The sequence below is a fragment of the Coffea arabica genome, chromosome 2e (genome assembly GCF_036785885.1).
Source record: "Coffea arabica cultivar ET-39 chromosome 2e, Coffea Arabica ET-39 HiFi, whole genome shotgun sequence".
Taxonomy (NCBI): Eukaryota; Viridiplantae; Streptophyta; class Magnoliopsida; order Gentianales; family Rubiaceae; genus Coffea; species Coffea arabica.
The window spans coordinates 64,361,393-64,379,535 of NC_092313.1; the positions used below are offsets into that span (position 1 = coordinate 64,361,393).

General features: G+C 36.4%; 1 protein-coding gene across 1 annotated transcript; it reads right to left on the minus strand.

Moving 5' to 3' along the window:
- Positions 1-9,908: 9,908 nt before the first annotated feature.
- LOC140036400 (uncharacterized) lies at positions 9,909-12,174 on the minus strand. The gene is made up of 5 exons (XM_072077789.1): positions 12,094-12,174; positions 11,615-11,929; positions 10,700-11,144; positions 10,496-10,543; positions 9,909-10,432 (listed from the first exon to the last, which is right to left on the minus strand). Exons 1-5 carry the CDS (start codon positions 12,172-12,174, stop codon positions 9,909-9,911), a joined length of 1,413 nt encoding a protein of 470 aa, XP_071933890.1.
- Between the last annotated feature and the right edge of the window lie 5,969 nt (positions 12,175-18,143).

Here is an 18,143-nt window from a genome sequence, read left to right on the forward strand (position 1 = left end):
GACCATGTTCTAGAAGAAGAACATGCTGTTTGAGTTCTTGAAGAAGCTCAATTACTTCATTACTGGAAGAGGAAGATGCTTTAGTGGCAGACTTCCTAGGGTGAATGGGAGTGAGTGAAATGGGTGAAGGATCATGTGCAGTCTTAGACCTAAGTTCACTAGAAGATGCACCCTTATAAGCCCACAGATTATCTTTCAAAACAAGATTTTTCCTTTCAAAATACCCTTTTGTAAAGGCATAAGAAGATGCTTCTTTAGGACAAACACCTAGAATAGGGACTTTGTTAAACTCAAAAATCTTTTGAAGAAACTTTCCATAAGATAATTTTCTGCGAGAATCAGTGGCATAGCGAAGTAAGAACTTGCACATGACAAAACCAAAATCAATACGAATTTTTTCTTGAAAACAATAAAAGAGGTACAACTCCATTTTGTTTGCATCAGTTCTGTGGCCATCAGTAGGCACAAGCAGGTTTGAAATGATAGAAAAAGCAATTAAATTCACAGGGGCCAGATCATTCAATTTAGCATCAGCAGGTGAGGAAAAACTTCTTTTGAAATAGGTTAACATTTTTGTCCCATCAAAATGATTTGCAGCAGTAGGAAGCTCTTCATAAGAAAAGAAATTAGCAATCTTATCTTTGCATAAACGTTCAATGGTAGTATTTAAAATGGAGTTCACGATTTCAGAGTCAATGATTAAGTCTACCCCATTAACCCTGGAAAATATTTCAGTTGGGTCAGAACCTTTCCTTAGATTGGCAAAAAATTGATGCAACATATCAGGATAGTAGACATTTGGCATAGAAATAAGATGTGACCATTTCTGGAAAGCAAATAGACTCAGAATGGATTCTAAACCTATGGAGCGAAATTCAGAGGGGTTTACAGTTCTTTGAGGGATGACACCCTTCTGGGATATCCAGGAGTATTTGTCTTTCGCAGCATCATCAAAGAATGTAGGAGGAGGAACTGATTTAGGAGGCGGTTGAGAGGAGGTCCCCTGTCCAGATTCAGGCTGAGATGTGGGTTGTGGAGTAGGCCGTGACATTTGACCCTTGATAGCTCCCCTTTTGAAGCGTTTGGATGTCCGTTTGACAGTAGGAAGATCCTCATCCTCATCCCTGAGTGGATGCTTGCGTCCGGCAGTAACTTTTCCTCCCCTTAGATTCACCATTGTTCTAAATGTGTGGAATGGAGGATGCAAATGATGCACACAGCAGTAGGGAAGTGAATCGCACAGAAATTTTGGGACAAAAACACCTTGAACGAGATTTGACAGAGCGGTTATGCAAGAGTAGGGTTGTGAGGAAAATTTGGGGATTTGCGAAATGTTACTCAGTTTGGTGAAATGATCAGGAGAAATGAAACGCAAACGATGGGGAAATGTTTTGGTTGAGTCAATTTGGGAATGGTAGTTACAGAATGGTACGAATTTGAGAGTGAGGGAAGAGAGAGTTTTCGTCCGAGAGGAAATAGGATATGAAGAGACTGAAGCAAATAAGGAAGAAAGTTGATTTAAAACAAATGAGCCGTTGCACTGTCGGACGGCCGAACGAAGTTGTGCGTCCGACAGTTGCGTCCGAACAGGCGCAATTCTGGAAAATGGCTGAAGAACATCATCGGACGTCCGTTCATCTTCTTTCGGACGTCCGAAGACTTTGAGAAATATTAGGATGATTTTTCGATTATTCCTAATTTTGATCTTAGATGAATGAACTGATCTAATGGCAGAGCTTTGGTAAAAATATCAGCAAATTGATCTTTAGAACAAACATAATTTACACATATTTCACCTTTTTGAACAAGATCACGAATAAAGTGATGCTTTATATCTATGTGTTTTGTCCTAGAATGATGAATAGGATTTTTGGTCAAATTGATAGCACTAGTATTATCACAGAATACAGGCATGCAGTCATACAACAATCCAAAATCATTCAAAGTGTGCTTCATCCATAGAAGTTGAGCACAACATGCACTAGCGGCAATATATTCCGCCTCGGTGGTAGACAAAGAGATTGCACATTGTTTCTTGCTAAACCAAGAGACTAAACAATTTCCAAGAAAATGACAAGTTCCACTCGTACTCTTTCTATCCACATGACAACCTCCAAAATCAGCATCCGAATAACCATATAAAGCAAACTCATTAGATGTAGCATACCAAAGACCATAGTCTAATGTACCTTTCAAATATCTAAAAAATCTTTTTACAGCATTCAAATGTGATTCTTTTGGACAAGATTGAAATCTAGCACACAAGCAAACAGCAAACATAATATCAGGTCTACTTGCGGTTAAATAAAGTAGACTTCCGATCATACCTCTATAATGCTTTTCATCCACATGATTACCTTCTTCATCTTTGTCAAGCTTTGTAGAAGTGCACATTGGAGTTCCAACTTGTTTTGAGTCCTCCATGCCAAACCTTTTCAGCAATTCCTTGGTATATTTTGCTTGATTTATAAAAATTCCCTCAAGAGCTTGATGTATTTGAAGTCCAAGGAAGAAATTTAATTCTCCCATCATACTCATTTCAAATTCATTTTGCATAGTGGTGGAAAACTCCTTACATAGATACTCATTAGTAGCACCGAAAATAATATCATCAACATATATTTGCACAATAAGAAGGTCTTTCAACACATGCTTAGTAAAAAGTGTGGTGTCCACAACACCCCTTTTGAAACCTTTTTCAATCAAGAACCCACTTAATCTTTCATACCAAGCTCTTGGAGCCTGTTTTAAACCATATAAAGCTTTAGAAAGTTTAAACACATGACTTGGAAATTTTGTATTTTCAAAACCGGGGGGTTGATCCACATACACTTCTTGATCAATAAAACCATTTAAAAAGGCACTTTTAACATCCATTTGAAACAATTTGAAACCTTTGAAGCAAGCAAAAGCAAGAAGCATTCTAATAGATTCTAATCTTGCTACGGGAGCAAATGTTTCATCAAAATCAATTCCTTCTTCTTGTGCATATCCTTTAGCAACTAATCTGGCTTTATTTCTTACAACAACACCTTTATCATCCAACTTATTTCTAAAAATCCACTTTGTGCCAATGATAGGCTGATTTTGAGGTCTATCAACAAGTGTCTAAACTTCATTTCTCTCAAATTGATTAAGTTCCTCTTGCATAGCCAAAATCCAGTTTTCATCCTTTAAAGCATCATTGATATTTTTAGGTTCAAAAAGAGAAACTAAAGCAAAATTATCAATCAATTTTCTAGATGAGGAACGAGTGTTTACCTTCTCGGATGGATCACCAATTATAAGTTCTTTTGGATGATTTTGGCTGAATTTCCAAGCCTTGGGAAGATCTTTGAGTGGATCATCATTTTTGTCTTCATCTTCCACTTCTTGATCATTATGAACTTCATTTTCCATTTCAGTTGCTGCTGGTTTAGAACTTCCTTCATTCCCAATTGATAGCTTTTCCATTCCTTCTCGAACACCTACATCATCATCCTCACACAAACTTTTGGAATTATCATCATTGGCTTCATCAAATGTTATATGTATAGCTTCTTCAATCACAAGAGTCCTTCTATTAAAAACTCTATATCCTCTTTTATTTTCACAATATCCCAAAAATATTCCTTCATCAGATTTTTTATCAAACTTGCCAAGATGTTCCTTTAGATTCAAAATAAAGCATTTACAACCAAATACTTTGAAATAACCAACCGTAGGTTTCTTATCAAAAATCAGTTCATAAGGAGTTTTCTTCAAAATAGGTCTCAAGAGAATTCTATTCATTACATAACATGCAGTGTTTACCGCTTCAGCCCAAAGGTATTTAGGCAATCTACATTCATTCAACATAGTTCTAGCAGCCTCTTGGAGAGTCCTGTTTTTCCTTTCTACAACATCATTTTGCTGTGGAGTCCTTGCAATAGAAAACTCATGAGTTATACCATTATAATCACAAAATTCTGGAAATCCACAAAATTTGAATTCAGTTCCATTATCACTTCTAATTCTAACAATTTTTAAACCAAGCAGATTTTGCACTTTAGCAAACAATGAAGTAAAATTCTTGAAGGCATCATCTTTATGAGCAAGAAATATCACCCAAGTGTATCTAGAATAATCATCCACAATCACAAAACAGTATTTCTTACCACCCAAGCTAGAGATTTGAGTAGGGCCAAATAAGTCAAGATGCAAGAGTTCTAAGGGTTTTGAAGTAGATACACACTTCTTTGTTTTAAAAGAAACTTTTGTTTGCTTACCAAATTGACATGCATCACATATTTCATCCTTTTCAAAACTGATTTTTGGCAAGCCTCTAACTAGTTCCTTTTTCGAAATTTCCTTTAGTAAGTCCATGTTAAAATGACAAAGTCTTCTATGCCACAACCAAGGATCTTCATTTGAAGCTTTAAGACATTTTAAGCTAGAAGAATTAACTTTATCAAGAATCACAATATATATGTCATTAAACCTCTTACCTTTGAACACAACATTGTATTTGGAATCAAGTACAATGCATTCAAGCTTTTTAAACAACACATACAAGTCTTTATCACACAATTGACTAACACTAAGCAAGTTATAACCTAAGTTATCAACCAAGAGCACATTATGAACAAAAGTTTCACCATCCTTACCAACATCACCTATTCCAATTGTCTTAGCTTTCACATCATCACCAAATGTTACCTTTCCACTTGATTTTGATTTCAGCTTTATGAACAAGGAGGGATCACCGGTCATGTGCCTTGAGCAGCCGCTATCAATAAACCATTTGGACTTGTTTGATCCTTTTTCCTGAAAAGATAAGGTGTTTGGTACCCATTTTAATTTTTGGGTCCATAATAGTTAGCATTGTATCTAACTAACCACATGCATTTCATCCCTTTGTTCAGATTTCTTTTCACATAGCAATCTCCTTTCAAATGCCCTCTTTGACAACAGAAATCACACATAATGAAAGAGTTCTTAACATGTACTGGTTTGATATATCTCAATCCACCTCTTCTATATGTTGTGAAGCCATGTGCAATTTTGTTGTGAGCAAATGTTCTTTGACAAGCAGTAAGATGGGTAGATGACATGTTTCTTTTGAGAAAATCCTGTTTTCTTGATTTCAAAGTTTCATCCAAGATGTCCATTCTTTTCTTCAAATCACCATGCTTTTCCTTCAGCATTTCACAAATATTAGTCTTTCTGTCAAGCTCGTTTTGAACATCACATCCGGCTCTTACAAGGCATTCATTGTCAGTCTTTAGATGTTTATTTTGTTGAACCAGACTTGTATTTTCTTGAATGAGAAAAGCAATTTTCTGTTTTAACAACTTGTTTTTATCATAAGATTCCTTCAAGGCATTATGTAGCTTTTCAACAAAAGATTCAAGATCATCATCTTCATCATCATCACTTTCAGATTGTGAGTGAGTGGAAGATACCTCATTATTTCCAATAGCCATGAAAGCCATTTGAGCTGATTCCTCTTCTTTTTCAACTTCCCCTTCGGAGTTGCATTCATTCCAAGTAATCTGAAAGTTGTTGAATCTTGGCTTTCGATCAGCTTTTCCATCTTTCATCTTCTTCATGGGGCATTCATTTGCATAGTGTCCAATCTGTCCACATTCGAAGCATTTGTCCAACTGTTTCTTGTTGAAATCTTGTTTTCCTTTGTACTTTGCGATAGATGGTTGATTCTGGAATTGATTGCTAGGACCTCCCCTTCTAAACTTTCTTTTATTCAAAATCCTTTTGAAGCCTCTGGTGATAAGAGCAAGATCATTATCATCACCATCCGAGTCTTCATCATCCAGGTGAGCTGGATCATCTTCACCTTGAGTAGTCTTTAGAGCAATGTTTCTCTTTGCTCTAGCATCCTCTTCCTCCTGCACTTTAGATTTCAGTTTCAACTCATAAGAGGTTAGTGAGTTAATGATGGATTCAATAGGCACAGAACTTAAATCCTTAGCCTCTTCTATTGCAGTCACTTTATTTTCCCATTCTTTGCCCAAAGCATTGAGAATTTTCCTGTTCTTCTCTCCCAAGGTGTACTCTTTGCCCAACACCTCGAGATCTTTGATCAAGTCAGTGAACCTGCAAAACATTTTGTCAATATTCTCAAGAGGTTCAATCTTAAAAGATTCATACTTTGTGACCAAGATGGCCTTTCTCTGTTCTCTCACATTGTCACCACCCTCATGGATTTCTCTTAACTTATCCCACATTTCTTTGGCTGATTTACAGCCTTTCACTCTAATTGATTTATTTGAATCTAAGGCACTATAAAGAACATTCATGGCCTTGGCATTCAATGTAAGGTTAGTTCTATCTTGAGCATTCATTTCAGCTCTCATTTTTGGCCGAAGCAACCCTGTATCTGCATCAAGAAAGTTAGCTTCATGCGGTCCTTCACTGACAATAAACCATAGTTCAATATCAATAGATTGTAAAAAGATAATCATTCGTTCTTTCCAGCTAACATAGTTAGAGCCACTGAACATGGGAGGCCTAGTAACAGATTGCCCCTCAACAAACATAGCATGACTGGTTGTCATCTTTACTCCAAGCCGTTAGAGCTTAATCTCAAGGAGACCAAGCTCTGATACCAATTGTTAGTCCCACAGACAACCAAGAGGGGGGGTGAATTGGTTTGATTAAAATCTTAACCAAGTTTATGCACTTTTTCGTTAATGAAAATTTACCTTCCTTTTTAGTAATGATCAACCAAGTAGATAAGAAGACAATAGCAATATTGATCAGAGAAGCAAGTATAGATAAGCAATGAATATTTTATTAAACAGAAATGTAAAATAGAGAGACAAACCAAGTGTCTACCAAGCTTAACCCAAACTTGAAGACCAAACACTAGGAAGAGCAACTTCTCTTTGATGAACGAAGATCAACTAGATGTACAATGGAGGGAGCACTTCCTCCTTGCCCTAAGCCTCACTTAGTCAAGCTAGGAAGTTTTACAATCACTCAGAAAACCCTCAACAAAGCTACACTAAAGATCCTTTCAACCACAAAAGAAATGCTCAACAGAAATTCACACCACTTTAAAACAAATCTGCTTTGGAGACTATTTTCTAGCTAAAATATCTCACTAGATCTTGTAAACAAAGTGTGCTCTAGTCCCTACTTCGTTCAGACCAGTTTTATTTCAAAGAGAACCAGAAATGGGCTTCATCAATGCTTCCAACGGATAGAAGGCAGCTGAAGAGTCAACTAGCCGTTGGGGCTGTCGGACGTCCGACGATCGAATCATCGTCCGAACCAATCGTCCGATGATAGCCAAGTTGAGGTTCGGACGTCCGATAAGTTCTTTGTCGTCCGACAGCACAGCGTCCGACCTTGGGCCGAGAGCTAGCAAGTTATCTTGGAATTTTTCGGACGTCCGATGCGATTGATTAGCGTCCGATGGCAAGCGTCCGATCCTTCCGGACGTCCGATGCTTCTATGTGAGCGTCCGACGGTGCTTCCTTCCTGATGTTCTTCATCCTTTCGGACGTCCGACAGTTTCCTTTCGGCCGTCCGACCTGATTGTCCTGTTTTTGCTTCACATTTTGGTTGTTTTGCTTTTGATGACATATTCGAACCTGATTCTTGGATAGACAAAAACACTTGTTTTTGAAGAAGGTTAGATAAACATTTCAAAGTGCCAAGAATGACACACTTAAAAGACAATATCTTTGATCGGAACAAAACAATGACTAAATTCATTTATATTATTTCAATCTTGTTTGCCACATCCAAAGCATCGTAGTCTGGAGTCAATCAAACATATGCTTTATTTGTTCCATCAGGCCTGATCAAAGTGTTCACTTTCTTGGACTGTATTTCAAAGAACTTTTGTGATCACCAAAACCAAGAATAACAGTTAAAGTCCAACTTCCATAGGTTCATGACACTTGGCTTTTCTTTTCTAGACTTTTCTCTTATTTCTTTTGGTCAAAAATTGTGGCTAATTTAAAAGATATTTTAGGGTTAATTAGCTGAAATAAAACAAGGCTATTAAGGTAATAAGGTAGTAGTCAAGTGGTGTACTCACTCGGTAACAAACGGTACCCGTCGGTTCCAACCGTTTTTTCCTTAACTCGCACGTACTAGGGTTTTCACTTATAATTCACTATCTTATGATTATTACTTCTAATCACACACTTTTCTTATCTAAAACTCAATTTTAATCACCAAATTTAATACATACCCCGTACCGATTACTCACACTATGAAAAGACGTAAAAACCTTAGTTTACCCTAACGATGAATGAAAAGGGAAAACTCTTAATTCTATTCTTTATTCCAACCACTGGGGAGGTAAATGAGTAGTATAGCTATTGTAAAATAATTTAATCAAAATAAAAGGATATTTTAAGAAAATATGAGGGATTTTACAACTCTATAGATCACCAACTTAATGTAATCCATAAGCTTAATTACACCTCATTAATCTACTAACCACCCAACCGTTATAGTTACCTATCCTTTTACGTACCAATGATTAATTACCTAGCCAACCTCTAATTGTCTTCTAGTATTTTGTAATATAATATCCTTTAACACAGAACTCCAACTAGTTATCAAACATTATCGCACGTACCACACTAGCGGATCCCACGTCCAATATACACTATTAACATCACACGAACTAATTTATATCGGGAAAATGTCTTGGAACTTAACTCCCTTCTAAAAGTAGCTAAAAAAAATTCATTCTAGAAAATATATGCACGGAATTAAAATAATGGTTAGAAAATAAGAAAACTTTCGGGTTCTCACACTCTCTCTTCTTACACAAAATTCGGGGTGTCACAGTTTGTATTTACTTGGTTTTGTTCTTGTACTTGAGGACAAGCGCAGGCTAAGTGTAGGGGAGTTTGATAGAGTGTAAATTGTAGTATATTTACATGCATAAGTTTGATAGGGTGCTCGATGCAGTTTGTTGGTTTATTTGCTTAATCATAATATTGTGCCTGCGTCGAGTTGCAAGAATGTTATGCTGGTGGTGGATTGCTATCTCATGAACAAATTGGAGAATGGCTTGGGTGAGATAGCAGAGATACCCTTAGAAATTGTGATTTTGGCTCATTGGGAGTTATATTGTTATTGCAGGGGCTAGATTGAGCTATTGAGGAAATTAGGTGGGTAGTGATGCGAAGAATCAAAAGTTCGAGTGCCAAAAGATGAAAAGTTGGGAATTATTTGAATATCGGCGCCGGACTTCAAGTCGGTCTTCATCGGACTGGTCATATGCGCGTGTTTCATCTACGATAAGAAACCTATTCCAAAGAGGATTCGAAGGCAATTTGTCATAACTATAAATAGGGGTCTTTTAGGTCTTTTTTGGGAGCTAGCAACCTTAGTTTTAGCCTAGAAACACTCTTACTCTCTAGAGAAGCCAAGCATAAAAGATCAAACCAAGAAGCATGCGAGCGACGAATTGGAGTAACAGCTGAGAAGTTCCCCGGCTCTTATTCTCTTCTTTGCATTAACTCTTTGGATTTGTGCTTTTAATCGTCCTAACACGTCGAACTAAATATTTTCTAGGGTTAGGGTTTACAAAGAGATTTTAATTGATTTCTCCAGTTAAATTCTTATCTCATGCTATGATTTATTTATCTTGTTCTTAATGCGTGTTTATGCCTAATCATCATGAGTATGAATGTTGGGTTTGTGTTAAATTAAGAAAGGATACAGCAGTGCACTAAATAAATAAATACATTTAGACTATCACGAGAGTAGGTTAGAGTATATGTGATGTACCTATATCACCAAGAATCTTAATGGGTTTAATTAAACTTTTACGACGATCGAGAGAGGCGTAGGATTCAATTTTTTTTTTTGTTTTTTTTAATTGGCTAACCCCATACACAGGGAGGGACGCCACCCTCGAATATTATTAAAAACCATAAAAACAGTTACATCGATGACTAGCTGCGCATTGCCCTAATGCAAAGTACAGGAGTTCCTGTGCTATCTAAGACCATAGCCCCCCTCGCGGGCCTTGGTAGCGCCGACTGTGAAGTGTAAATGACAATACCTGAACCTAACGCCCCCACCTTAGACAAAGCATCCGCCACCTGGTTCGCCTCACGATAACAATGTTCTACTGACCAACCCATTCGGAGGACTGTTTGAATTGATTCAATTTTCGACCGTACTCGCCACGGGCATCTCGACTTACCGCGAAGGATGTTGACGAGCAATAGGGAGTCCACCTCTACCTGAACCCTGGAGAAACCACGGGAAAGGCATTGCTGCACCCCATAGAGCAGTGACCTAGTTTCAGTCTGAAGGCTTATCAACTCCCCGAGAGGAATGGAGAACCCAAATATCAACGATCCAGAAGAGTCCCTAAGCACACCACCCCCTCCACTAATCCCTGGATTGCCTAGCGAACATCCATCCGTGTTTAACTTGCAAATCCCGGTAGATGGCATCTCCCAACGAACCACTGTATGCGAATATCAAGGCTTCCAACCATCCATACTAGAATAAAAGGCAGGCCAGGACGCACCTCCATCTGGTCCTCCCGCACATTGCCCACCAAAGAGCCCAACTACATCTGCCAAGATACGATCACAGATGGTCTGCCTACGTAAGAATTGACCTTCAAAACAGGCTAAATTCCGGGCCAATCAGATATGCGAGCAGATCATGCTAGGCACCACCGAGTGGAGCGCCTCAATACAAGAGTGATGCGGCGTTCGACACCACCAACCTGCCAGGCGAGATCGAACCCCTGCCTCTCTGAATACCACACCCACCGCATGCCCAAAGAATCTCCAAAGGAACTGAGCAAGATCACCTTTCGAAAAAATATGGTCCAACGACTCTGATTGGAACTCCGTACAACAAAAGCACTTCGATGGACCATGGACATTCAGCCTCCCTAGCGACGACGCTAAAAGCAACCGATCCCTCAACACACGTATCATGAAAAAGGCTATTTTGATAGGCAGCAAAGGATGCCAAACCCTATCAAACATGAAAGAGGTAGGCCGCTGCCCACCGGATATGGGGTAGGTTGAGGCGAGCGAGAAATCCCCAGATTCTGTCAGACACCGTATAGCATTGTCTTGCCCGAACCCCATCGGGACAGGCTTCCTGACAATCTCTTCAACAATCGAATCCGGAACCCAGCTCCGCAACATATTGAGGTTCCACTGCCCATTCAACACAAAGTCCAATACCGAGTGATCTGAGACACTTTACAGCCGCTGGCACAAGGGGCCAGACCCCAACCAGTTGTCAAACCAAAAATTACACTGACCTGACTATACCATCCACCAGAGATTTTGTTCCGCCACCTCACGCACTCGGAGCATCCGCCGCCAAGCATCTAAACTGCCCCTGGTCACCCCCACCATGCATGGGTGACCATGTCGACAATACTTGGCAGCATAAATGTGGCCCACAAGTAGTCACTTGTACGAAACCGCCACCAGAGTTTGAAAGAAAAGACAGTGAACACCTCCGCTAAAGAGTGGACCCCGATTCCCCTATGTGATGTGTGGGAGCATAAATCACACCACTTGATCTAATGATGCCGAAAACCATTCTCCCTTTCCCCTCACAAAAAATTTGCCATGGCTAATTCAATCAAGGGCAGGACTCCTTTCGGGAGACTCGAGACCGTAAGCAGATGAGTCAGAATCGCCGATAAGACATGTTTAATAAGAATAATTCGGCCCCCAAAAGACAGACATCTGGACCGCCAGGCTGATATCTTATCGATAACTGACTGCACCAAATCCATAGAATACCCACTCTTTCGCCGCCCAGAAAATAACGGGCAACCCAAATATCGCACCAGGAGTGACTTTAATACAAATCCTGTAACTTGTCGCACCCTAGCCACACAACGACTCGATCTCTTGTCATGCACCAAAAAACCGCTCTTGTCGATGTTAATTTGCTGACCTGACACCTCCTCATACCAGCCAATCATCTGCATCACACAGCGAAGCGAAGTGGGGCAAGCACTTGAAAAAATGATGATATCATTAGCATAACTGAGGTGAGTAATCTTAGGGCACGCCTTTAGTACCACAAAGCACTTTTAGTCCTGATTTTCCAGCAAGTTGTTCAAGGCCCGAGACAACACTTCCGCACCAACGATGAATAGGCCTGGAGACAATGGATCCCCTTGACGAACTCCTTGCGAGGACTTAAAGAAGCCCACACTTGCCCCATTAATTAAGACATTTTAGATGCATCGAGAGGTGGTTTAAAATATATTCGTGTGACGTTCATAACTTGGTAAGAAAAATACCTGGGAAATTAGTTCAAGATTCTGGAGTAAACCTGACACCCTAGGCTAGTACTCATTGATTTTCTCTCTTTTAATTAAGTTGATTTTTGTCAGCATTACATTCAAATTACTCTCTGATTTCGTCACTCTTTCAAATTCTTCTCTCACAATAATTAAAGAAAGAAATTAGCTTGTCCCTTGGGTTCAACCTCTGGAATAATTCAGGTGATTTTATTATTACGATCGATCATGTGTGCTTGCAGGAATTTGTCGATCATGTACTTATAAAATGCATTGACTACATTTTCAATTCATCTAAGTGACTAACACATATGAATCACTTAGATATAAATTTTAGATAAAACTATCTTTGAAAGGTGAAATCCTTACCAAAAGATAATTAAATAAGGTAAGATAGAATGTGAAACCAAACAAAATCAGACTTATGAATCTTTCACACTCGAGAGGAGGCAAACCCGATATTATTATTAGAAAAGAAAAAAGTTCCCAAAACAAAAAGGAAAAAAAGATCCCTGAATTATTTCTGTTCTTGAATCCTAGAAGCTAAAAGTAAGCACGTACACTTAGTTTCACATTATATCAAAATTTCTCATTTTATTGAGTCCCTTTGAAACTCTTCCACCACTTTTGTGAAGTAAAAAGCAAATTTACTTACTAGAAAATCACATGAACTCAAAGTGCTCATTTTGATTGCTTCAGTTTCATTGAAACCGTATTAGTTCAACTATAACAAATAACTCTATTGCCAATTAATATAAATAAAAGTTTAATCACAATCTAATTGCAAATTTAAAGTACTAGAAGTTTAATCGAATCCAATCTAATACATCTATTTATAATAATCCCACAGAATTCAGCCTTACATACGAACTTCAAAATATTATTTAGGTATGTCCTTTCCTGATTAAATATTGTTCACCCTTTTCATTAATTTAGTTTTGTCAAACCATAGAAATATTGTTTTTATATTTATGCATCTCTATAAAAAACTAATTTTTGTTTAAAAACCCATGCAAGAAAATGTGTTCACAAGGATAAATTATTCCACTAAAATCCTTGATAAAGACCAACAACCCTCCAACAATGAAACTTATGCTCTTATGCCTTGGACATGTGCAAAACTGTGAAAAAACCAAAAGTTCAAGAATGAAGAGATTGATTTTTGTTGACAATGAAATAAGTCTTTTTTCATGTCCTTTGTATACTTTTACACAAAAATTAAAACAAAAAGACAAAGAAAAGCCTCAATTAAACTTGCTTGTAGTCAAACAATGTTACTAAATTTTTGCTTCAAATTTATATGACATCTGAAAGTATGTGGTTTTTTGTGCAAAGCAATCAACCATGTAACAATCTTACTAGTGCATCACTACAATTATGAAGCCTTTTCCACACCTACTAATCTAAATTCTAATTTCTACAGGCATTTAATGCTCTATACCGAAAATCTAATTTTTTTTATTAGTATAAGAAATGGTACAGGTAGACATTTTTAAATTCATTCAAAAATGCTCTATGTCTAATTTTTTTTATTAGTGTGAGAAATGGTTCAAGTAGACATTTTTAACTTCATTAAAAAATGTTTTATTGGACAAGTTGATTGTAGTTTACTTCAAACTTATGCTTCAAACAAAAAAAAACTGGCTACCAAAAAGCAAATGTCTATGTCTATTTTCCCAAGTGCACAATAGTTTTTGAAAAAAAATTTAGCCATTCTATAAGCATGAATATTTTTCTTAAATCTTCTTCTATTGCATAATGTCTTTAGTGAAGGCCCTTAAATTTGTTAAATTACATTTTAATTCAATTTGTATATACTTTGGACTTGAATTACTAAACGTCAATGTCATGCATATTACATTTGTTCAACAACTTGATTATTTTATTGTGAGAAGTGACATTCTTCCAACGCCTCTGTGATGCCAGAATCACCATCTATTGGATACCTACTATTGTTCTACCATATCAAGTGTATTTTAACTTAGCATACTATGTTTGTGTCTATATTCGTGTTTGCATCTTCAAAGGAAAAATAATTATAAAAAATAAGAATATATAGTCAATTCTCCCACTGATTCTCGCTTTACATGTATAGGGAACAAAAATTCAAGGAATACTATTTGGGGATAGAATCAAGCAATTTGATGGTACATTCTTTTCAACTAATACATATCTTATATAGAATGCTAACGTCAATCCAATAAACAAGCAACTTATCAATGCTTATCCCCAATTTGAGCTACACCTAGAGAGAAACACAATTGTAACCAAGGAAAATGATGATATAAGCAAATTCAATGTTCCTTGCAACTTCATACAATACCAAAGCATTTTTTAGTTGCAAAAGGAAACACCAATAGGTAATTTATATAATAATTTTCAAGTATTCAAGTTTTTTTAATATAAACATTTTTTATACTAAAAGAGTACTTGTACACCTAGATATCTTAGGTTTTGTATGCAAAGTAAAATCATGCTATTAGAAACAAAAGCAGCCTGGAGGAGTCATTTGCAGATGAGCTCTAATCATTATGGATAAAAAGTAAGTTCTAATACATTAATTAATTATTTAATGCTTCACTAGTTATGTTACATCTTGAATCATGTTATGAAAATTTTATTTTATTTTCAACTTGGTAATGTTTATCATAACTATTTGGGATGACCCTAGCACTTAATGAAGGAAGCATACTATAAAATGAAGTTCATGAAAGACCTATCATTACCCTTTCAGGCCTTAACAAAAATGTCTACCAAGTTGCAAATCATACATCCATACAACAAACTAACCCTACTTAAATGATTCATACATCTATATAGACCTATATCTATGTATACAAGAAAGGATGAGTTACAAACCACTTATGTCACAACACTGGAGATCGACCCTATTTGCAAAGAAGCAAAAGATTTGAAAAAGTGGTAAGTCAAAATTATTTAGATAATAATGCATTTAAGCTTCTCATACTATTTCTCTCACAGGTTGAAAACATTGCTAGAGGCTCAAAACTTTGAAGAGCTACCATTGAATAAGCAAATTCAACAAATCATAGATGTTGCCCTCCATGGCATCATATAGAAAAGAGAAACACTAGAGGAGGTAAACAAATACTTTATCATCAATTTAGATTTAATACATAAAATACCTAAACCTATGCACTTGCAAAATATAAATTATTATTTTAAAGCAACTGTGGATTCAGTTGAAAAGAAATCAAGACCATGGTACGATGCATGCAATGTACAATATTAGTCAGTAAAACACAAAATAGTGTTGAATGCCTCAATTGCACAAATGTCACATTAATTCCCAGGTAATATTTTCCTATGGCACAAAAAAAATCAATGAAATGATTGGATTACTTAAACAAAAATTTGACTACATATACACATATGAAACAAAAATTGTTTAAATTTAATTCTTGTCCAAGGCAAATACACTGCCAAGGTTACATTGTTCGAGGACATGGCAGCATTTTACGTTGAATGCCCGATGGAAGATTACATTGAATTAATTAAACAGGTATAAAGATAATTAATATGCATACCAATAGTCAACACACATGGTATCTATGACAAATTTTTGCTATCTTGAATGATAGGATGATGGCACATCAAAATTCATTGAAAGACTAGAGACAACAACTTCAAAGAGTACAAGTTTCCCATCAAATTAGACCAAAAGGCAGAAATACGTAATGGCCAATTATCAGTTGTTGCAGAAGCCATTGAGTAGGTATAACACAAACCAAGGACAAAGATTGAAAAAGATAAAAAAGGAAAATGACTAAATACTAGTGATTGTTAGATATATTTCATATCATTATATATTTTATTACTTGTTTCATATTGGTGATTGTTTTCAAGAACAAACATTGACACTATGACATGATTAGAATTATTTATTATTCTTTCATTTATTAATGCGTGATATATTAACTTCTCTTCAATTCTAGAAATAGTTTTTATCCATTCTAGAATCAAAAGCACGTTTCCAAATATTTCCTTAATTAAGACCAGTTGCAGTTCAATTTCTGCGACACCCCGGATTTTTGTGTAAGAGGAAGAGAATGTGACGACCTAAATTCTTGCTATTTTTACTTTATTTTAACATAGTTGCACCTCATTTGTTTGATTAATTAATGCTTTGAAATGATTTTTACATTTGCATAAATTTATTGTATTTTTGTATTTTGTATTTTGTTTCTTCGAATACATTTTCTTTACTTTAACTCATTGCTTTAATTACTTAGATATTTTTATAAGTGAATCAAGTTTTTAAAATATTTTTCTTGTATAAATTAGTACATGATAAGTTTGAAGTGCATTAAGGTGGTGGGACCCACTAAAGTGTGACACGCGTTAAATTTTTGAAGTATGGTGGAAGTGTTGTGCTAAGGATTAATTTGGAACTTGTTGCTTAAGTATGCAATTAGGAGACAAAAGGATATATATTAGCTTAGATGATGCCACTTGTCGCCATAGTATTGAGTCTTGTTTAAGACTTTGACCAAAGACTTTGACCAGACCAACTTAAGCTTATCTCTTAAGCCTTTGTTTTGTCTTCATTTCCTCCATTTTCCTCCATGGTTGGCTGAATGTGATAGAGAGAAAAGCTTCATTTTCTACTTCCATTTTTGCTTGGATCTTGAAGTTGTACCATAAAACTAACAATCTACTCTATAAAAAGTGGTACTCAAGGAAGATTGAAGGTCTTGGTGGAGAGATTTTGGAGTGTTAACCTAAGATTTGCTATCTTCAAGAAGGTGATCAAGGTATGGGTTTCAAGAAACTATAGTTACCTTAGATACATGTTTATAAGTGATTTTTAGGTTTGATTATGGTGATTTTCATGACTTGTTAGTTGATTTGAGTGGTGAAATGAAATTTTCAACTTTGGTAATGAGATTTCAACTTTATATTGTTGCTTTAAGTTGAATCTTGCTTTATTAGCTTTGCTAAGTGGATATACTAGTTTGTATAGGTTTTTTTTTGTGTAAACTAGAGGACTCGAACTCGAGACCTCTCACTTACACTCTTTTCCCCCCTACCATCCAACCCATCCCTCCCCCCTAGTTTGTATAGGTTGATTTGGCTAAAATATGCAAAATTTCAGCATTTGGTGGTGAATATCAGCCAATTTCCTGAGCTTGCCGGTAGTTGTAGGAGATGAACTAGAACCTGATTTTTATACCGTTGGAAACCTCTATGAATCTAGTTTTAAACGCCGCTGACGGAGCTCAATTTCGATTTTTCTACACCAAGTTATAGCCATTTTACCAAAACTGTTCAGTTATCCTGTTTTGGCTCTAACATAATTTTTATGTCTCTGTTTTTGCCAATTTCGACCCTGATAATGTTTGAATTGGGGTTTGATGCCTTCATCAAAGTTGTAGGCCTCTGTCTCAGTTTCGAAACGCCATCAAATTTACCTCAATCCGATATATCAGCTACAGTTATAACCAAAACACCGAAGGATGACAAATCTGCCACTTATAATTTCTTCTTTAAACTAGTTTCCAGCTTTGATATCCATGGTGATAGGTTTATTATTTGGTTAGTTTGGTTGGTTGTGAGGCCTTGAATAGATGTATGTTGTTAGTTATCACTTGTGGTTAGATTGGAGCGTTGTTGGCTTGTGAATCCAAATTGTACTTGGATGGGAAAAGTAAGAAAATAGGAGAAATGCTGCCTAAATTTCTATTACTTGCTCTTATGCATATTAGTGAGATATAAGATTTGATTTTGGGTTAGTTGGATCTTAAGTTACATATGTGTCCTTGAATATACTTCAATAGTAGTATATGAGTTGTTTTTGATCAAGATTTGGTATCAACTAAGATGAAAAGTATTAGTTTTATCTCAAAAACTTTGAATTACATTTGCTCAC